General features: G+C 39.4%; 1 protein-coding gene and 1 long non-coding RNA gene across 2 annotated transcripts; both read left to right on the top strand.

Moving 5' to 3' along the window:
* The first annotated feature begins 704 nt into the window (after positions 1-704).
* Positions 705-1,543, top strand: LOC120063890. The gene is made up of 3 exons (XR_005478555.1): positions 705-805; positions 902-1,069; positions 1,182-1,543. It is a non-coding gene; the product is annotated as an uncharacterized LOC120063890 (long non-coding RNA).
* A 5,001-nt stretch (positions 1,544-6,544) lies between these two features.
* On the top strand, positions 6,545-22,968 carry LOC120063857 (integrin beta-2-like). Its single transcript, XM_039014174.1, has 16 exons — positions 6,545-6,629; positions 9,433-9,481; positions 9,688-9,797; positions 14,856-15,060; positions 16,246-16,416; positions 16,681-16,922; positions 17,965-18,123; positions 18,315-18,410; positions 18,575-18,664; positions 19,472-19,606; positions 19,903-20,096; positions 20,413-20,645; positions 20,858-21,077; positions 21,372-21,583; positions 21,989-22,155; positions 22,465-22,968. The coding sequence occupies exons 1-16, from the start codon at positions 6,621-6,623 to the stop codon at positions 22,528-22,530; spliced, it is 2,358 nt and encodes a 785-aa protein (XP_038870102.1). The 5' UTR covers positions 6,545-6,620; the 3' UTR covers positions 22,531-22,968.
* The last annotated feature ends 376 nt before the right edge of the window (positions 22,969-23,344 follow it).

Here is a 23,344-nt window from a genome sequence, read left to right as displayed (position 1 = left end):
TGACCACCAAAAATGTACAATTATCATACAAGCAAAGTAATAACTATGTTCTAATATGATGACAGGAAAAATTCTACTTCAAGCCAGAATCCAACAGGTAGAAAAGTGAATGTTTCTGTCTCTCAACTTCATAATTGATTGATGTAAGTGGAGTTATGTTTGTAACATGCCCTATGTTTGACAGCCGCACTTTAGGATAGTCAGACAGGGCAGACAGGGCATCTCCAGAAGGAGATTGAGGGGCTTTACCTCAGTGTAAACCAGAGGAAACACTACCTGTACTGTTTGACAGGTATGGCCCAACAACAATATGACCTCAAACACATTATTAATCAAGCAGTAAAACTGATTTGTGAAATAAAATGCATTAGTTATACACATCATACCATGTTTATGATCAAATATAGGCATGGCCTATGTTATGAATTGATCTAATGTAAAACATTTCATTAAACTAATAAATTACATCACCAGAAACAGCAGAGTACCTTGTGAGCCAAAACTCTGCATGGCTTGTTATAATGTTATAACTGCATGACAACCAATGCTTTAGAAAGGAGTTGATTGCTTTGTACTCTCTTTGTTTGTGCCTCTATAGTAGCTCTACAACTTATAGTTATGTAACATATCTGGATCTTCAGTTCGTCCAATCACCCTGTTGTATTCAGACGGCAACAAGAGGAGGCATCAGATTCAGAGAAAAATTGTTGAGCACAAGGCAGCCTTGACAGCAGGCAGAGCTGCTCAGTGGATGAGCTGCTCAATACTAACAACATTGTGCGGCCATGGGAGAGACTTGGCACCAGTAAGTATATGAATGCAGAATGTATCTACTGTGATTACATTTTTACCTTCTCATTGCTGTTGCTCTGTTATATACCTCCGAGTTTACATCTCACAGGCAACAGCCATCTCGCCATCAAAAAGGCAATCTTCGACAGACTGATGTTGGTGAACAGACTGCAGGAGGAAGAAAGGATCCTGGTGCAGGAGATGAAGAGCCACTGGGAAGCCTACAAAGAGCAGCCGGGAACTCTGGAGGCACTGTCCCTACAGCTGCAAGATCAGAGTAAGTTGAGGTTTATACTATTTTTGGACTGAACTTTTTGTCTTGCTTTACAAATACCCTCCACACTGTGGTGGAATTGTAAATAATTTACAGCTTTACTTATTACTTTTAGGTAATGCAGTGGAGGGAGGAATGGCCTTCTCTGCCTTCTGAAGAGAAGATTGAGTGAACTGACACAAGACCAAGGAAACACCAGGAACACCTACCAAAAGCTGGTCCTATTGCTGAGAGCTCAGATGACAACTGCTATGCTTTCTGAAATCATTCACCACCCCTGCCTCTTTTTCACCTCCCTCGGGAGCAGCCTGGTCTCCTGACCTTGACCCCTGACCCCTCACCTTCTGAACCCATCCAGAGAAATATAATTTGCCTGATGAGGCGCTAGTGGAGAAGCAATGTCTTATTTCACTGCATTTGTTGCCAAGTTTCCTCTCCTCACCTCCTCTCCTCCCGTTTCTTCCGGTCGTAGACTATGGCGACATCATCAGCTTCTAAAATAAGTAAGTGAAGTAAAGGTCTTCATAAATAAATGCATTAAGCACTAACAAGTCTGTGTGTGTGTGTGTGTGTTTCAATCGATTACACAGAATGAATGAATTATTTTGACGTAATAAAAATTGTGGATGCAGCCATTGATGCCCCTTGCAACATCACAGCATATGATTTGATAGTTGTTTTGCCAAAATGAATTGATGTCAAAACGAATTGATGTCTGTTCAATATACAGTTCGCAAACTATAGCCTACTAAGAAAGGCACCTGTACCAAGGCTGATTGATATAGGTTATGAGCAGTGAGCCTATCTACTAGTTATGAGCAGTGGATTGGTCAGAACAACTTAGTAGACCTAGTGATTTTCTTGTGAGTAATGAGAAAACAATCATCAAAAGTGATGGAAATATTGCATTTTGAAAAGAAAATACTTAGATTGAATATGTAGGCAAATTCCGACATCAGTGGACCTGCATTAGGGGTGTCATGAAGAATTAGGGCATTTTGAGTGGGCTGATACAGTATTGCACTATTTAGGCAGCGCAGGGCTCCTGTTACCATTTGTAACAGGGAACAACTTATTAGGCTATAGCTTAATTATATTACCAACTGACCTTCAAATAGGCTACGAACAATTTCTTCGACCTCATGGCTTCGTTTTTGCTCTAACATGCAAAGTCAACTGTGAGACCTTATATAGACAGGTGTGTGCCTTTCGAAATCATGTCCAATCAATTGACTCCAATAAAGTTGTAGAAACATCTCAAGGATAATCAATGGAAACAGGATGTACCTGAGCTCAATTTCGAGTCTCATAGCAAAGGGTCTGAATTCTTACAGTACCAGTCAAAAGTTTGGAAACACCTACTCATTCAAGGGTTGTTCTTTATTTTTACTATTTTCTACATTGTATAATAATAGTGAAGAAATAATACTATGAAATAACACATATGGAATCATGTAGTCATGTAGTCTTTGTGAGACGCAGAGTAGGTGTGTGGATGTGTGGATCCCACCGTGAAGCATGGAGGAGTAGGTGTGATGGTGTGGGGGTGCTTTGCTGGTGACACTGTCTCTGATTTGTTTAGAATTCAATGCACACTTAACCAGCATGGCTACCACAGCATCCTGCAGTGATATGCCATCTCATCTGGTTTGCGCTTAGTGGGACTATAATTTATTTTTCAACAGGACAATGACCCAACTCACCTCCAGGCTGTGTAAGGGCTACTTGACCAAGAAGGAGAGTGATGGAGTGCTGCATCAGATGACCTGGCCTCTACAATCACCCGACCTCAACCCAATTGAGATAGTTTGGGATGAGTTGGACCGCAGAGTGAAGGACTGTTGGAAAAGCATTCCTCATGAAGCTGGTTGAGAGAATGCCAAGAGTGTGCAAAGCTGTCATCAAGGCAAAGAGTGGCTACTTTGAAGAAATCTAAAATATAATTGTTACTACATGATTCCATAAGTGTTATTTCATAGTTTTGATATCTTCACTATTATTGTTCAATGTAGAAGAATTTAAGGAGCATCAGGTACTATCAAGTAGTGTCTACCCAATGGCAGGCGTGCCCATCTTTTTGTGAGAATTACACTGGTCACATAAAACATTTACAAAGTATTTATAAAGTATAAATAGCACTCACTTTAAATTAGGGACTGCAAAAACACAATGATTAGGCGAACACACTATTTGCAAATGCCTTATACATGGTTTATTACTAAATGTTCTAATGAAGGTCGACTGACCAAAAGCTCAACTTCTATTATTATTATTTTTGCATTTGACTGGAAGTGTGTTGAGGCTTTTTCCAGTTTAGCATTTTGATTCTAGCACCTTTGACTAGTTGGTTTTGGGTGTGCGGCCTATTATTTATTACTGAAGGTTAACATAACGTTTTACAAATGTTTTACAATTACAGAGGACGTGTTAGGTTCAGCTTCTTGTGACAAATCCTAGTTTGTGTTGATTTATTGTGAGAAAGACACAGGAAGTCAGTGTTGAGCCTTCTCTGTGCAAAGTGTGATAAAGTATGATATAAACTCAAGTGAAAATGCAAAGTGCATGGGTGCACTGTGCATTGGATGAAGCATTCCAACCAGACTTGCACCCAGATGGTGCAATCGATGCCATTGACAAAATACTGAACAAATATATAAAAACAGCATAGAATCATTTCACAATAAATCAGTTGCCAACAATGCCACTGCCAAGTCAATACATCAAGGTATGCTACACTTTAGGGAACAATACAGCGCAACCTGATACAACAGTGTGTTAACAATTGATTGCATGTGCTCTCTCTATACAAACAAACATAGCTTGCAATTGCTCTATAGCTCATTTAAAGACAAAGACTTTGATTCATTTAAGGCCATAATTCTACCCCCCAAAAAATGGTTTAGTCCCGCCCCCTTGTTACAAAAGGCTGTGTTGCTTCATACTGTTTCTAGGGCTGGGATAATCCCAGAAGTAAAATTATCTGGCGAAAGTTTGTCATTTCCTGTTTTACTTTTGGGGATAATGCTGTTAAAAAAATAGGCCTTGCTCTCATTTCTGGGTTGGGAAATCAGTTTTTGGCAAATTTCATGAATAGATGCATGCTTCAAAATATGTACAAACGGAGTACAAATCCGAGAAGTCCCTTCCGTGCTCCGTTTCGCATACTTTGATTTGGACTCATACTCCGACCCTCCCGTGCTCCAATTTTCATGCTCGGAGCAAGGAAGTGTTAATTTTGAGAAACACCCCAGGAGCTACTGCTGCTCTTAATCATGTAATTCTACGTGAGCTTTGACCAGGGGCGCCACTTTGGTTTTAGAAGTGGGGGGGACATAACCTAGCAGAGGATCTGGGGGCATCTAAAGCTCATTTCCTGAATTTTTACCTCATCCAATATGCCGTCTCTATTTAGAACAAAAAGTAAGCAAAATGCCCACAGTCATCAAGCTAGGTAAGAGATCATTATTACATATGTTTTTGAGATTAATAGGACTGAACTAGATCAAAGGTAATTCAATAATAAATAGTATGTTGCACCTTTAACCAAAAGCCTAACAAATTAACAACTCTTGAAAAAATACAAAGACTTTTGCATCAAATTTCAGCCAGACCTGACCAGCCAGCCCGAGCCGCCTGCATGCTCGACCCCCACCAGTTTAGTCAATAACTCAACTCTCTCCCAACACAATTTCCTTCCCAGTTCTCACTTTTCATTTTTTAATTCTCAAGGGAAAGGTTTGGAAACAACAACAAAAAACACACCAAAAAAAAAACATACACCTCAAATATACATTAACACACAGAAACAGCAAATCCCCCATATAAATTAATCTTATAGGCCTAATAGTACTGTAGAGCTCTTTTTACTTGCACACAATATAGCTGGGTCGCCCCATCCTGTTCCTAGGGGTCCACCACCCTGCAGCACCCCAACCCAACACACACCACTCAGCTTTAATTTTTTGGTTTTAGGCGTGTTAGGCCAAGGCCAGAGTGAGAACTCACAGGACGGCAGACCCCAGGGCCAGGACTGAGCAGCCCAGCAGCTAGGGATTGCCTAAATAGGTATCTCCCCTGACGTGGGCATGTTTTCAATACAGACTCCGTTTGGTCGAACTGTATTCCATCCAGACTTTATGAAACTTACCAGTATACCCTTAATCTGGTAATAAGTCCAATCTCGTAATACATAACTTGACATTATGGGAGGATAACCAACCTTCCAATGAATGGCAATGCATTTCTTAGCCGCTATAAATGCTAGGTTACACAGTTTCTTCAGAAAAAAAGTCTCCAGTATCAACATTTCCAAGCGAACAAAAATAGGAGGGAGAATTGCCAGAATTCAGCCAGTCTTCACAGACCACAGCATATGCAAATATGTCCCCTTTTGTGCTTTACCACTCATGCAGAGTAATACAATTTCTGAGTGCATGATATTCAGTTTCACTGGCATATAGTACGTTCTATGGATGGTCTTAAATTGCAGTAATTTATGTCTGAGATTATATGAACATGACTGGGCATTCTAACATCTGTACCCATTTATCATCATCAATAGCTTCTTCCAGGTCTTCCTCAAATATTTGTTTTTTTGTTGTTTTGTGTCATCGGGAAAAGCCTCTATCAACCCTTGATACAGTTTGGAAATCAACTTTGGAGGTGTGTCAGACTGCTTTAAAATAGCACCTGGCTTGTCCAGTGTTTGCCGCACAGAGAGAATAAAGTCTTGCATCTGAAAAAATTCCCCTCAGCTCCGACACAGAATAGTATTCTCTGGCTGCCTGACCCTGCTGAGACCCCTGTCCCAATCCGATTCTCCTAAGATGAGGCATTATCCAAGAATAGAATCAATGGTTCAATAAATGAAATGACCATTATTCCCAGATCCTACACCGTAGCTTTAAGCTTAAGCTGCAGTGCTGTAGCTGCTGTAGGTCTACCCATCAATTCAAGATGGACATTCTTATAATTCACAGATATTAGTATACTGCAAAATTCACCTGAGCTCTGTAGACTGGTCTTCCCTGGCTGTCTGACACTGCTGGGACCCCTGTCACCATCTGATCCCGCTAAGACATGATGAGCAGTGTTGTGTACTGACTGTGCACTAGAGGGCCTCATTCCCGAGGGATGCCTGCGGGACCTGCGGGTCCCAACAGAGATCATTGCGGTTTGGTCGGCATCTTTCATGCTGCGGGAGGTCAAACAGATGACTTTGGGATGAAAATATTTTTGTTGTCCCGTAAATTATTTGGAAACGGTCCTCTTTCTGCTTTGTATGCGTTAGCCTACCTATTGTATTAAAATCACATATTTTTTCGCATTATTCACACACTCAGAATTGGATGCTTCAACATCAACCTCTTCATGTTTCCATTTTTGGCATGGATTATTTTTGGCCATACTGGTATCGTCATAGCCCTATCTGTTTCCTTCCAAATACTCCCTGTATGCTTTTTACTAAATAACTGTTCATCTCAAGCAGTTAGTCACCCACATAGAGAGCACACCCATGACAGTGAGTTGAGGGTTACATAGGAGCTGCAGCACAATGACTCTTGTGAGTAGCGTCCATACAGCTGTATTTATAGTGTATATTTGTGTGATACATTTTTTACTAGGAGCAATAACTGTTTTATTACTAAATTTAACAATTGGGACTTTCTATCTTTAGGAGAAGATAATTGTGTTTAATGTTTTAAAGTAGACTAATAATAATGTAATATTGTGCCATAGGAGATCAAGTATTTAGGTTCAGAATTTATATTTATCAGCCTGTAAGGATTTACATAAAATAAGTCCCCATTACACTTGAGGCATATAGTATACCATATGATTATTCCATATATTACTACAGCACATACAGTATATACAGCATAGGCCTAGAATGTGAAGCTAGCACCAATGTGTAACTGTACCCTGAGATAATTTGGTTGATTAATAAATACATTTAAAAATATAAATAAATAAGAAGAACTAACATTGTAATTCTAATGACCAAGTAAAGAAGCTAAACAGACACTCGGTGAAAATAAATGACAGCAACTATCCAAAAGTATCACAAATGAAAGTTCATTGCCTGTTTTATCAGGCTTTTATTAGTTTATTCATAGCCGACAGTGGAGCATTTAATGTTTCTAATATTAACTAATTTAGTTTACTCATATTTGTGGCAGATTTCTCACCATTTCCTAAATGATAGTAAGGCAAAAAAGGGAGATCACTCATGCCTAAGAGGAGTGAATTGCTTAAGTACTTCTAGCCAACTATTTAAGAAGTTTGGGACAATTTCCCAGACCCAGATCAAACCTGTTCCTGAATGAAGAGTTCTCTCAATGTCCAGGAATTCAGCCCCATAACTTTGTAGACTCATATGTACTGAATGACTGATTGTCTTCCAATTCACAACCTGTTAGCGATACCTCACTGGGCAGTACATTTAAAACAAAAAAAATGTTTTCTTAGATACCCTCCTGGATAAATAATGGTAATGAATAATTTAAATACTGGCAATGGAGGACATTTAATTTAACAACAGCTATGCTTTTGAAAGATCATTTTATCTCCTTTACTCTCAGTTCATATTAGTGGCTTTGTCTTCAGCAGGGGAGGCTCCTCAGAGGAGGAAAGGGAGGACTACCAAAATATATAGTGAAACATAAAAAGTTATCCTTTTAGATAAAACGAAATAAATATAACTAAATGACTAGTAATAAAAACGAAATATAGTGCATTTGGAAAGTATTCAGACCCCTTCAATTTTTCCACATTCAAGTCCAAGTCAAGGTAAGCTTTCGGTTTTATTAATTTATTGCCACCCGGGTCCGCCGGTGTTACTGCTAAACTACAATGCTGTACACTGTAGCGGGTTTAATAACAGGTTAGTTCTAGTAGCTATTGACAATGGCGTTAGCTAATATGGTCACAACGATGTAGGGGCTGCATGAGGGGTTGTGGTATAAAAGTTTGGAGAGTTTTTTTTGCCTGGTTACAGACAGCTGTTGTGTTGGGCACTGAAGCGAAGGGAAAGCATGAGAGGAGGAGAGCATGTGAATTATACAACGAGCAATGCGACGATGCTGTCTGTTTTTGGCTGCTATGAAAGTGAAAGATGCACTACGCAGAAAACGCTCTGCCATTTCCTGGTTGCTAAAAATCTAATAGTTATCCTAATTTCAGTTCATGTGACAAAACGAACAAGTGTAGTGTAGATAACCATTGTACCATGTAAACCGCTGTGAAATGTATTTTTCATAACCAAAAATATTGTATTTTCAGCTGTTTAAAGCTGGCGTAAAAAAACAATAGTAGAAGACGCAAAAGCGAAACTTGGAAACGGGAAGCGTAGATATAGCGCACATAAAACAGTTCTATTGCTTCTTAGACTTGCTTTCAAGGACAGATCTATAACTCACATTTCTATATGAATTTTGTTGGGTCACCCAAAAAGTTACATATTGCAGCTTGAACTCTATGTGCTGGTGATCAGGGGTGTATTCATTCCGCCGATTTTGATTGGATGGGGGGGTAGATCAGCTTTAATATTGATGGATTGTGGCTTCCATCAACAGTATGTAATTGTCTGCCTCATTTCCAATCCCCCATATATATATATATATATATATGTATATATATACATAATATACATACATATATATATATACATATATATATATATATATATACACATATATATATATATATGTATATATATACATAATATACATATATATATATATATATATATATATATATATATATATATATATATATATATATATATATATATATATACATAATATACATATATATATATATATATATATATATATACATAATATACATATATATATATATATATATATATATATATATATATATATATATATATATACAGTACCAGTCAAAAGTTTGGACACACCTTGTAAAATTCTAAAAACCTGTTTTCACTTTATCGTTATGGAATATTGTGTGTACATTGCTGAGAATTCTTCTTATATTTAATCAATTTTAGAATAAGGCTGTTACGTAATGAAATGTGAAAAAAGTCAAGGGGTCTGGATACTTTCCAAAGGCACTGCATATGCACACAGTACTAGTCCAAAGTTTGGACACACCTACTCATTCAAGGTGTGGCCACCAAATATTGACCCTCAGAGACAGTAGTTGATATTGCTCAGAATATTGGACAGTGGCCATGTGTGCATCAGATTCTAATAGTATAGGAGCTCTTACAGTGTATGTTTATTTACAGTGCACTTTTGCGGGTGCTTGAATGGTAAATATAGATGACTGTAATAGTCTTTGACATTTGGTCATGATTGATGGAGTGACAAATGGCTGTTCCCTCTTTCTGTCACCAGGAAATGTATCCGTGTGTGTCTCTCCTGCTCCTGCTGATGGGCAGAGGTGGTACGTTTTTAAAAAGTCAACAAAATCACCTCTTGATTTTTTAAATTCTCACAATTATAATATGAGTCATCATGTGTGTGTGTGTGTGTGTGTGTGTGTGTGTGTGTGTGTGTGTGTGTGTGTGTGTGTGTGTGTGTGTGTGTGTGTGTGTGTGTGTGTGTGTGTGTGTGTGTGTGTGTGTGTGTGTGTGTGTGTGTGCGCGTCAGCCATTCCCCTAGTGCTCTCCCAGGAGGTGAAAGTATGTTCCAAAACAGTGATCAACTCCTGCAATGACTGCATCAAATCAGGAGCGTACTGCACGTGGTGCAAACAACTGGTGAGGAGAGCCATATACAGTTGAAGTCGGAAGTTTACATACACCTTAGCCAAATACATTTAAACTCAGTTTTTCACAATTCCTGACATTTAATACTAGTAAAAATTCCCTGTCTTAGATCAGTTAGGATCACCACTTTATTTTAAGAATGTGAAATGTCAGAATAATAGTAGAGAGAATGATTTATTTCAGCTTTTATTTCTTTCATCACATTCCCAGTGGGTCAGAAGTTTACATACACTCAATTAGTATTTGGTAGCATTGCCTTTAAATTGTTTAACTTGGGTCAAACGTTTTGGGTAGCCTTCCAGAAGCTTCCCACAATAAGTTGGTTGAATTTTGGCCCATTCCTCCTGACAGAGCTGGTGTAACTGAGTCAGGTTTGTAGGCCTCCTTGCTCGCACACGCTTTTTCAGTTCTGCCCACACATTTTCTATAGGATTGAGGTCAGGGCTTTGTGATGGCCACTCCAATACCTTGACTTTGTTGTCCTTAAGCCATTTTGCCATTTTGCCATTTTGTCCTTAAGCCACTTCCTTAAGCCATTTTGAAGTATGCTTGGGGTCAATGCCCATTTGGAAGACCCATTTGCGACCAATCTTTAACTTCCTGACTGATGTCTTGAGATGTTGCTTCAGTATGGCCACATAATTTTCCTCCTCATGATGCCATCTATTTTGTGAAGTGCACCAGTCCCTCCTGCAGCAAAGCACCCCCACAACATGATGCTGCCACCCCCGTGCTTCACGGTTGGGATAGTGTTCTTCGGTTTGCAAGCCTCCCCCTTTTTCCTCTAAACATAACGATGGTCATTATGGCCAAACAGTTCTATTTTTGTTTCATCAGACCAGAGGACATTTCTCCAAAAACTACGATCTTTGTCCCCATGTGCAGTTGCAAACCTTAGTCTTTATGGCGGTTTAAGAAGCAGTGGCTTCTTCCTTGCTGAGTGGCCTTTCAGGTTATGTCGATATAGGACTTGTTTTACTGTGGATATAGATACTTTTGTACCTGTTTCGTCCAGCATCTTCACAAGGTCCTTTGATGTTGTTCTGGGATTGATTTGCCCTTTTTGCACCAAAGTACGTTAATCTCTAAGAAAAATAACGCGTCTCCTTCCTGAGCAGTATGACGGCTGCTTGTTCCCATGGTGTTTATACTTGCGTACTATTGTTTGTACAGGTGAAAGTGGTACCTTCAGGCGTTTGGAAATTGCTCCCAAGAATTAACCAATTTTTTCTGAGGTCTTGGCTGATTTCTTTTGATTTTCTCATGATGTCAAGCAAAGAGGCACTGAGTTTGAAGGTAGGACTTGAAATACATCCACAGGTACACCTCCAATTGGCTCAAATGATGTCAATTAGCCTATCAGAAGCTTCTAAAGCCATGACATCATTTTGGGAATTTTTCAAGCTGTTTAAAGGCACAGTCAACTTAGTGTATGTAAACTTCTGACCCACTGGAATTGTGATACAGTGAATTATAAGTGAAATAATCTGTCTGTAAACAATTGTTGGAAAAATGACTTGTGTCGTGCACAAAGTAGGTGTCCTAACCGACTTGCCAAAACTATAGTTTATTAACAAGAAATTTGTGGAGTGGTTGAAAAATGTGTTTTAATGACTCTGACATAAGTGTATGTAAACTTCCGACTTCAACTGTATCCATGTGTGATTGATTGCCAGTGGTGGAAAAAGTACCCAATTGTCATACTTGAGAAAAAGTCAAATTGGGTTTTAAATATACTTCAATATCAAAAGTAAATGTAATTGCTAAAATATACTTACATATCAAAAGTAAAAGTACAAATAACTAGAAATTCCTTATATTAAGCAAACCAGAAGGCACAATGTTCTTGTTTTTTAAATTTACAGATAGCCAGTGGCACACTCCAACACTCAGACATCATTTACAAACAAAGCATTTGTGTTTAGTGACTCCGCCAGATCAGAGGCAGTAGGGATGACCAGGGATGTTCTCTTGATAAGTGTGTGAATTGAACCATTTTCTGTCCTGCTAAACATTCAAAATGTAACGAGTACTTTTGGGTGTCATTGAAAAAGTATGGAGTAAAAAGTACATTACTTTCTTTAAGAATGTAATGAAGTAAATGGATATAGTTTGATATTTAGATAATTTGTAGAGGACTATCCACAGACAGTCAGACCTCGTGAAACCAACCTAGAGAGATGGTCTTAACTAGGGGTCCTACTCATTTAAAATTCATTCCAACATATTTACTACAAATTCAGAGTGGATTACAGAGCAACTCCATCACTAGCTGCAGATTTGTAACTGGCTAATGTGATTCTCCATTTGCCATTACAGGATTGCTTCTGTTTGGCGTAGAAAGAAAATTTTTGATCAGCCTTAACTTGGCAATACTATCTTTGTTCTCAAATCGGCCAAACATGTATATTCTAAAATGTCTGTGTCAAGTTGCAAGTAGTTGAAATTGCGACATTATTAAAATATGTTTTTTGCTCCATGAAGTAATCCAATAATGTGTGTGCCACAATCTTGTCTATTTCAAATCATGACAAGCGGCACTTCAGGGTGGACCCACCTGTATTAATCAATAAGAGCAGACTTGAAATAGACAAGATGACGGCATGCACATAGTTGGATTACTTCATGGAGCAAAACATTTTCTCTTTTAATAACGGAGAATTTTCTAAATTCAAATGAATCACCAACATTTTAGAAGATACATGTTTGGCCGAATCAAGAACGAAGATAGTTTCGCCTATGCTGTAGGGTGATTGTCATAAAACCAGTTTTAAAATGTTTTATTTAAAAAATTCTTTTGAAAAAAGTAATTTGAATAAAACACAATACGTTGCTGTGGATTGTCCATAAATCATAAAACAATGTTTACATTAAACTATAATATTTATTGAGTACAAACAGTGTCTGTGGACATATGTCTCATTACCGGAACAATTTTTAAGTTCCTGTTAAAACTCCAATCAGTTTTTGAATAGTTTTATTCACCCATGATGCATAATCTAGAAGAGTAGTCCTTAGATGAGCACAAGTTAAGTTAATTTGCTTTCAATGCACTCAGAAAGTATTCAGTATTCAGATTTCCCACATTTTGTTACATTACATCGTTTTTTTCCTCCTCATCAATCTACACACAATACCCCATAATGACAAAGCATAAACAGGTTTTTAGACATTTTTGCAAATGTATTTAAAAATAAAAAACTTAAATATTACATTTACATAAATATTCAGACTCTTTACTTAGTACTTTGTTGAAGCACCTTTGGCAGCAATTACAGCCTCGAGTCTTCTTGGGTATGACGCTACAAGCTTGGCATACCTGTATTTGGGGAGTTTCTCAGATTCTTCTCTGCAGATCCTCTCAAGCTCTGTCAGGTTGGATGGGGAGCGTCACTGCACAGCTATTTTCAGGTCTCTCCAGAAATGTTAGAAATGTTTGGGTTCAAGTCCTGGCTATGGCTGGGCCACTCAAGGACATTCAGATACTTGTCCCGAAGCCACTCCTGCGTGGTCTTGGCTGTGTGGTTAGGGTCATTGTCCTGTTGGAAGGTGAACCTTCGCCTCAGTCTTGAGCTCTCTGGAGCAGGTTTTCATCAAGGATCTCTCTGTACTTTGCTCCGTTCAACTTTTCCTCGATCCTGACTAGTCTGCCAGTCCCTGCCACTGAAAAACATCCTCGCAGTATGATGCTGCCACCACCATGCTTCACTGTAGGGATGGTGCCAGGTTTCCTCCAGACGTGACACTTGGCATTCAGGCCAAAGAGTTCAATCTTGGTTTCATCAAACCATAGAATCTTGTTTCTCATGGTCTGAGAGTCCTTTAGGTGCCTTTGGCAAAGTCCAAGGGGGCTGTCATGTGCCTTTTACTGAGGAGTGGCTTCCATCTGGCCACTCTATCATAAAGGCCTGATTGGTGGAAGTACTGCAGAGATGGTTGTCCTTCTGGAAGGTTCACCCATCTCCACAGAGGATCTCTGGAGCTCTGTCAGAGTGACCATAGGGTTCTTGGTCACCTCCCTGACCAAGACCCTTCTCTCCCTATTGCTCAATTTTACCACTGTGTCTTGGGGACCTTCAATGCTGCAGACATTTTTTAGTACCCTTCCCCAGATCTGTGCCTCGACACAATCCTGTCTCGGAGCTCTATGGACAATTCCTTCAACCTCATGGCTTGGTTTTTGCTCTGACATGCACTTTCAACTGTGGGACCTTATATAGACAGGTGTGTGCCTTTCCAAATTATGTCTAATAAATTGAATTGACCACAGGTGGACTCCAATCAAGTTGTAGAAACATCTCAAGGATGATCAATGGAAACAGGATGTACCTGAGCTCAATTTCGAGTCTCATAGCAAAAGGTCTGAATACTTATTTTAAAAAGGTATTTCTGTTTTTTATTTTTTATAGATTTCTAAAAACCAGTTTTCACTTTGTCATTATGGGGTATCGTGTGTAGATTGATCAGGATTTTAAAAAATCAGTTTTAGAATAAGACTGTAACGTAAAAATGATGGAAAAGTCAAGGGGTCTGAATACTTTCCGAATGCACTGTATATGTCTTCAGAATGATGTTCTTATTCTCAAACACCCCCTTTACCCCACATGGCCTTCTCATTACCGAAATAGCTAAAATTGGGGAAAAGTCTGATTTAATTTGATCATAATTGTATGATTTAATTTGAAATATTTTTATTTTCATTGGGGGAGCAATGTAAAAAAAAAAGTAAAAATATGGATTTGTTTATTACTTTTTTGGACATCTAAAACTGCTTCGGTAATTGGCATTTTGTGAAAATGTTGGTAAAATGCATAATATCTCATTCAAAAACGTAATAATAATTATGAAATAGATAAGTACAGATGCTCATCTCAGTGATTCAAGAGGATATTTCTTGAAAAATGACACTTGAGAATTTTTTTTTTTTTTTGACAGTTTTGTACGAATGACCTTGTAACGGCTGATGGAGAATCCCATTATCCCGTTGCAAATCTGTAACTACTCCATCACAGTACTTTATTAATTGAAGCCAGTCTGTTCCATTCCCAGAATTTCATCAAACCAGGGGAGCAGGAAGCAGCTCGCTGTGACACCTGGGCTCAGCTAGTAGAAAGGGGCTGCATGGAAGGAGACATCATATCTCCCGACAATACCTTTTCTTTTTCTAAGAACGTCGCCCTGTCCAACACTGCATTGGACAAGGAGGAACCCATCCAGCTCCGTCCTCAGGAGGTCAATCTGAAGCTCAGACCAGGTGAGGGTTCTCAAATTGGCCAAACTGGGTTGTAAAATGGCCACCATGTAGTGATGTGACGTTTGATACCGGATCTCTGAGGCATGGGTCGAAATTGCGAAGCAGCTAACTTCGAAGCAGTGTGCAGATGTGTGTATCACTTTATTAGAAGTAAATCATGACGTCCGAAGATTTGTTTGATCACATGCTTTTTCAAACCGTGTGTTGCAAAATGCGAGATCCAACTAATTTCGCCATGGTTCCGGTGATTTCTTGGATTCCAAGCTGCTTTTTAACACCAACCTCTACTGGAACCCATACTTACAAATATAGTTTGGGTTTTGTACTAAAAGTTAGCAGGTAGAGTAGGTAACTATGTAACATTCAGAGAAGTGAGAATATGAGGTCAAATCCCATTGAAGACACACTATTTTGAAAATTGTTTTAAGTGAAACCACACTCTCTGCACTGTTGTTCAAATAATTTGTTTTATTTAGTATAGTTTAAACTTCTGTCTTAAGCATGATGTAAGATGTGAAGCATAATGTAAGATGCAAACCTGGTATTCCAACTGACTATAGGCTAACAACGCCAATGACTTTCCGCTGAACCATGTAGATTTGAGGAAAAGAATGGAGAAAGATAAGTCTATCACACGCTGCTATTTATTGCTGACCATTGCATTGTGAACAGATAATGAAGCTCTGAGTAATTAACAATTTTTCGGCAGAATTTGGTGAAAGCACCAAAGCCTTCAGAAAGCCTCAGTTTCCCATCACTACCATGTTCTGAAAATGGCTAAAACCACACCTGTTTTAGCATGGGCAGAGCATTTTTCCCACCAATTAGTCAACTGGGTTGAACTTTTTATGGGTTAAATGAGGATAACAGAATTTCATTCAGGTTAGCACCAGGGATCAGCCAATAACTAAACTCCTCAGTGAACATTTCCTAACTACAGGTGGCAGTAAATCACCAACCTTGGCTTTAAGCTCTCTATCCAACTCTATGGCTGTAACAGATTCAAAGTAGTCAAATGTAATCACGATAAAAGTATCTTAAAATGGAAAATAAACGTCCTCAATTTCGTCATTACTGTTATCCTTGCAGTCTATGTTTGTTTTTATGACAGTAATACATCTTTTCATTAACTTTTTACTTTTCTCTTGGGCATTTCAGTTTTCACCTTGATGTTGCTTTTTTCAGGACTGCCTCATACGTTCACGCTGGACTTTCAGAGAGTGGAGGGCTATCCTGTTGATCTCTACTACCTGATGGATCTCTCCTACTCCATGGAGGATGATTTGAGGAGCATCAAGACTCTGGGAAATGAACTGTTTAATGCTCTGCAAGGCATCACAAAAAAAGGACGAATCGGTGACGTCATCTCAGATCAGATAAAATTGTTCAAATACCATTTGATTATTTTATTTGCATTAGCTTTAGTTTGCCTTGGGTTCCACGTGAGCAGGGTTTGCACTTTTGGAACTTTTCTATTAGTTCCATTCCAAAAGCACAGCTAAAGTATTTCAAATAGTATTTGAATCCAGGTCTATCTCAGCTCCAATTCCTACTCAAAATCAATGAACGTCCATGGGTGTCCATGAATCTCATTTTTATAACCATTATCTTTTGCTCTAGGTTTTGGCTCTTTTGTAGACAAGACTGTCCTGCCGTTCACTAACACCAACCCGGAGAAGCTGAATAAGCCATGCGCCGAAGCAGAGATGTACTGCCAACCTGCTTTTGGCTACAGACATGTTCTTAGCATGACGGAAAACAAAACTGAGTTTGAGAGCAAGGTCAACAAGCAGCGCATCTCTGGGAACTTAGACTCCCCCGAAGGGACGCTGGACGCCATCATGCAGGCTGCAGTCTGTGGGGTAAGAGTAGTCTAATCCCAAAGGGCAAAAATATGTTGAATCAACATTCTGTCAACATACTGACGTTGAACATCAGTGACATTTTTGGTTAGCCTGTTGTCGAAGCAGCATTGTGTATCATAGATAAGTACATAAGTTGCCAAGTACTGTACATCAACTCCTCCATGGAGTTGAGTGCAGACTATAGTTTTTTAAATGAACCTCCGACTCGCTACGCTTCAATACTTTAAAAATTTTCATTCTTAAACACTTACCGTGTACCTATGTTTGTCCTCTGTTGTTGCATGTCTTTCTTCATTAGTTGAATCCATACTTTTTAATAAAACGTTAGTCAAATACAACCACCGACTGTTTCCTGATTGCGATTCAATTGGCACGCGTGCATTCGCGCTGAGTTGCCATCTTAGAGCAACAGCGATAAGGAAACAGTCAGTGGTTGGATTTGATTAATGTTTTATTAAAAAGTATTGACTTCAGCTAATGAAGAAAGACATGTAGAGACTAGGAGTCAGAGGTTCATTTCAATGTAGTAGTACAGTAGTAGTGGTGGTGGTAGTAGTTCATCTATCAGACGCTTTTATCCAAAGCGACTTAGTCATGCTGTCATACATTTGATGTATGGGTCGCAATCCTGGCATTACATGCTCTACCAACTGAGCTACAAAAACTATAGTCTGCGCTCCACTCTGTGGAGGAGTTGAGGTACTTGGCAAGTACAGTAGATAGGTAGCCCTATATAGACAAACAGGGAAATAGTCCACTTCTGCAACACAAAATTCACACAGAGATGTGGTCGGCCTATTGTTATTCCAACAATTTTCATAATTCAATGAAATGGGGCAGAATGATGAAATATATGCACGTTGTGAAACTTAAATGTATTTCTGTATTTTTACACCATACGATAGGCTGCAGTAAAAAAAAAGGGTACTGCTAGTGTAGCACTCGAAAGAGAAACTCAGGCCCCTAACAATGTATGATGAATACTTTTTTCACCTCTTTGCCATTCATTTTACATGAAGCCCCAAATTGTTTTCCACAGGACAGGATTGGCTGGAGGAATAGCAGCACTCGGCTTATCGTCCTGACCACCGACGATGGCTTCCACATGGCAGGGGATGGCAAGCTGGCTGGCATACTGGAGCCCAATGACGAGAGATGTTACATGGACAATAACCTGTACAGCAAGAGCAATGAAATGGTATGTTGATGACATGCGGCACATTCAGATCAGTATCATTGGTCCTCAACAAAACTATATGAAACTCATAAGAGATTATGAGAAATATGTAGTGAATGTAACAGCATGACTTAGAAGCCTGCATTCCAGCCCATTTGTCCCTAAACAATTACATTGTTGAGGTTGTACAAGTTAAGTGTCTCTGCATGTAGGACTACCCATCTGTTGGTCAAGTGGCTAATCAGTTAGAGAAGAACAACATTCAGCCAATCTTTGCTGTGACGAAGAACATGGAGAATGTATACAGGGTAAGGGGACTCTTTCTTTCCTTTATATTTCCTCTGTCTTTCTGTCATTCATTTGAATGTTGTCTAAAGGCCCTGGGTTTCAGCACCAATATTTTTGACACACTTCAACATATCTAATGCAGGCACTTATTAATCCTGTGACATAATCAACACCTTTATTCCAGGAACTCAGTAAAATGATCCCCAAGTCTGAGGTGGGAGTGTTGTCAGCTGACTCCCATAATGTCGTTGAACTGATCAAAAATGCCTACAATGTAAGACATTTATAATCTTTTGTTATTAACTTAACAAATCACCAAAACTGTACTCCAAGAAATCATACTGTAATTATGTGTGGAACTTTACTTGAGTTCAGTGGTGGGAAAAGTACTAAATTGTCATACTTGAGTAAAAGTAAAGATACCTTAATAGAAAATGACTCGATTAAAAGTAAGTCACCCAGTAAAATACTACTGTCTGGTTTTAAATGTACTTAAGTACAGTGGGAATAGTAGCTAATAGTCATACTTGAGTAAAAGTTCAAGTAAATGCCTCACATCAAATGCCACACAGACGGCACAATTGTATTGTTTTTTATTTATGGACAGACAGGGGCACACGCCAACACTCAGACTTAATTGACAAACTCAGTATTTGTGTTTAGTGAGCCCGCCAGCTCAGAGACAGTAGGGATGACAATGTGTTCAATTTATAGGTGCGTGAATTGGACCATAATTCTGTCCTGCCTGAGCATTTGAAATGTAACAAGTACTTTTTGGTGTCAGGGAAAATGTATAGGAGTAAAAAGTGCACATTTTCTTTAGGAATGTAGTGGAGTAAAAAAAGTAAAAAAAGTACATATACCCCCCAAAAACTACTTAGGTTTTACATTTAAAGTATTTTTATTTAAGTATTTTACACCATTTTTACTTAAGTACTTTACAACCCTGCTGGAGTTCATCATAAACTTGAAACTCTAGTATCTCTAGGAATAAAGTGTCCGTTTGGATTTTCTTGGGTTGTTCTTTCTGGTGATGTAGCGTTGGTGTCAGCTCTAAGACTGTTTTGTGTCTCTGACACAGAGGCTCTCCTCCAAAGTGACGGTGACTCATGATGCTCTCCCTGACAACGTGAGAGTCACTTACACTCCGCTCTGTCCTGAAGGGGGACCCTCAAGGGACAAAGGAGTGTGTAACAATGTGAGAGTGGGACAGATGGTAAGAGCTCAGCAGCAACAGACTATCCCATACCAAAAATAATATGGTAACACTTAACTTTCATGAATAAGCATGAATAAACTGTTGACAAAACATTCATTAAATATGTATTTAATTACTTGAAAACATTTATATGCATCTAAAAGGATTAAAAGCATTATAATTCATATAATGGCTAATTAGTGAAATGTATTATAAAGTGTTATACTTTAGGAATACATTTAGTTACATGATACATAGCAAACAAACATTATCCAAACAGACACCCTAAAATGCCTCTCTTGAATTCCTCTCAGGTGTCTTTCAATGTAACAGTGACAGCGGATGAATGTATGGACAGTGAAATGTCTTTCCTGATTGGTCCGTTGGGTATGAAGGACAAGCTGAAAGTGAGCTTGTCGACTCTCTGCAAGTGTGAGTGTAATGACCTTGTGCTGGTCGAACACCAGCACTGCAATGGGAAGGGCCAAGTCAACTGTGGCATGTGCAGGTAAGGCAGGCATTGGCCGGGATATTAAAAAAATTGCATGCACGGCATTATCATTCTTACTTTGATTTGGTCAATATTGAATTCAATATGTGATGCATGATTCACCCTCCTTCCCGCTATGCGTGCATTGAGTCACCTGAAAAACAAATGGCCTTCTGAGAAACATGAATTGATATGATTCATCTATTTTCCATACTGTATTTATATTCTCTATATTCTGGGGGGACAAAACACAGGCACCACGGTGGGTGAGGGGGACATGTCAAGTTTTCACAAGCAATCTGTACATTTGGCTATTTTCCCAAACTCTGTGCAGTTGCAAAGCCGGCTTCGTGGGCCAGAAGTGTGAGTGCTCCATCGGGGAGAAGGACGAGAGCTCTCTGAGAGCGGCGTGCCGGAAGGACAACGGCACGGAGTGTGAAGGACGAGGGGACTGTGTGTGTGGCATTTGCCAGTGCCACACCTTACAAGGCGGCAGCACCTACTACGGCACGCACTGCGAGTGTGAAAACGAGAGCTGCGAGAAGTTCCAGAACAAACTGTGTGGAGGTGGAGTCTGATATATAGGAAAATACTGTATCAATTGGGGGGGAATATAGATAATAGATAACATAGGAAATATAGATGAAAACATATGCGTGCATTTATGTATAACAATAGAAAGAACACCTGCCATTTGTTACGTTCTGTTAAATGACAGTTCCATTCTGATTTAAGCTACATTCAAAATTCTGACATAAGATCACTTCTCTGTGTTGAAGGGAACGGAAAATGCCGTTGCAAAAATTGCGAATGCAACCCCGGGTACGAGGGCACCGCCTGCCAATGCAAGAAGTCGGACGAGCAGTGTCGCACACCAAGCGGGAGTGTGTGCAGCGGCAGGGGCACATGCCAGTGTAACCAGTGCAAGTGTATTGAGGGCTACCAGCGGCCCTACTGTCTGACCTGTCCCGCCTGCCAAACCCCCTGTATAACCAAGGGGTAAAATGGACTGGGCCCTCCTTTTCCACTCACATAACCACCTTTTTCACTGGCCCCTTGGGGTAATGTTGTTGGAGCCATTGTGTACACGTTAAAAGCCACAGGACAAAGATGGCTACCGTGGATCGTAAAGGAATAACTAGGAGAATAGAAAATACCATGTCTGGGTGTTGCCATCTTACTCAAAACAAAGAGTTTTTGAATCAAAGCACGCGTTTTAAGTGTTAAAGAGAAGCGAGAAAACGTTGAGCAATGACGTTTCTCACCATTTGCCTCTTGTTCTTCTGCTTCCAGGAAATGCATTGAGTGTCTGGGCTTTCAGACAGGCCCATTCAGTAAGAACTGCTCCCAGGCCTGTACGAGTATTAATGAATTCAAGATGGTGGAGACGTTGCCACCTGGTAAGCCTTGTGATGTTAGGGATGTGGAGAGCTGCCGGGTGTTCTTTACCGTTAAACAGTTGGACGGAGAGGACACCTACACCGCCCAAATACTAAAGACCAGAGGTAAGAGACATGTCTTGTGCAACTAAAAAGTATGCCCATGTTACCTTCATTGCCCACAGAGACAGAAAAATGTGCTGGGGTTAATTGACCGGCCATATTGTTTGAAGGGCATCAGATAGTCAGCTTTTTAGTCAGGTTAATCTGGGTCCAGGAAATGTCCCCTACATGCAAATATACTCCATAAACTATCAGTTCCATTTTTTCCCAGGCAAGTGGCAACTTTGCTGATGTGGGAAAGCTAGATCTAACATGGTTAGACACATCTTAGTTGCGTGTTAACCTGCTAGAGGGAACTATGTCAAAACAAAGTGTAACCAAGTGTTTTCACAGCAGAAACATAATCCCGTGATAGCTTCCAGGACTGCCTAAACTGACGTTTGTTTATGTCCGTCCTAAATGTGTTAGAGTGTCCCAAGTTGCCAAACATCTATGCCATCATTGGAGGCTCCATCGCAGGCGTGACTGTCATCGGAATCCTGATCCTGATCCTCATCAAAGTCCTCTTCCACATGAAAGACCTGAAGGAGTACCGCAAGTTTATGAATGATGCGCAGAAGACCAAGTGGTCGGAGGTGAGTGACATTTGCTTGCACATAAAAACCATCACTTTGAGGATGGCAGAACTGCACAGCAGTGGTCTACACTACACAACCTGGGGGGGCCTCGTTCATAAAACACTCTTGCAAGATTTGATACGTAATTGTACAAAGTCAAAATCCACGCCAATGTTGTGATTTATTAACCTTGCATGTCAGTTGCCCTAAATGTATGGCTGGCAAAGACGGCAGCTATGAAAAACACGATCATGTGTTTATTACTCCAGACATCTGAGTTCCAAAAATTACAGATCTTCTATAATTTCTCATTTGTCCTCTCAACAGAATAAGAATCCAATATTCCAGGAGGCAACCACCACCGTGGCTAACCCTACCTTTAGTGGAGAATAAGTTCAGGGAAGTCAGTTAAGACATTTGGTTGGATGCAAATGCATACATTTATTGTTTCTGTTTTAATGTGCATTTTATGTAGATTAGTTCATTTAATTTATACATTGGTCTGTCTTTTTGTGTGTCCTGAGTCTGAACATTTAGAGAATGACAGAACTTGTACTGATGGAGAAAAAAAACCTGCTGCAATGTTGCTACATTATCTTATGTCTAGTTGGAGTCAATTCCATTTTAGCTCAATTAAATGCAGGAATTTGTTTAGAAAAGTACTGAATAGTTTTGTGCAAGCCTGGTTTTATTTTGTTTGGGATTATAAACTGTTGTGTAAAAAGTTGGACACATTGTTCAACTTCATGAAACCTATTAAAGGCCCAGTGCAGTCAGCGTGATTCTCCTGTGTTTTATATATATTCCCACACTGAGGTTGGAATAATACTGTGAAATTGTAAAAATTATGATAATGCTCTTTTAGCGTAAGAGCTGTTTGAAAAGACTCCCTGAAATGTCAGCCTGTTTTGGTGGGATGGAGTTTTGGTGCCTGGTGACATCACCAGGCGATAAATTAGTTGATAGACCAATAAGAAATAGTAACAAACCTCTCTGCCAATAACAGCTAGTTTTCAGTATTACCCTCCCCACTCAGACCACTCCCAGACAGTCCTCGCTAAATTATTGCTTGAGAAATTTCTCTTTGCTAAGATTTTTTGGGGTACAATTTAAAATGAAAACAATCACATTAAGGTACTTAACTGTTACTCGGAAATTATTTGATATCGAGATAAAATGGCTGCATTGGACCTTTAATAATTTATTT

Source organism: Salvelinus namaycush, chromosome 19, assembly GCF_016432855.1.
Source record: "Salvelinus namaycush isolate Seneca chromosome 19, SaNama_1.0, whole genome shotgun sequence".
Lineage (NCBI taxonomy): Eukaryota > Metazoa > Chordata > Actinopteri > Salmoniformes > Salmonidae > Salvelinus > Salvelinus namaycush.
Note: the sequence above shows the minus strand (reverse complement) of the source record. Positions and strands in the feature narration are given on the sequence as shown.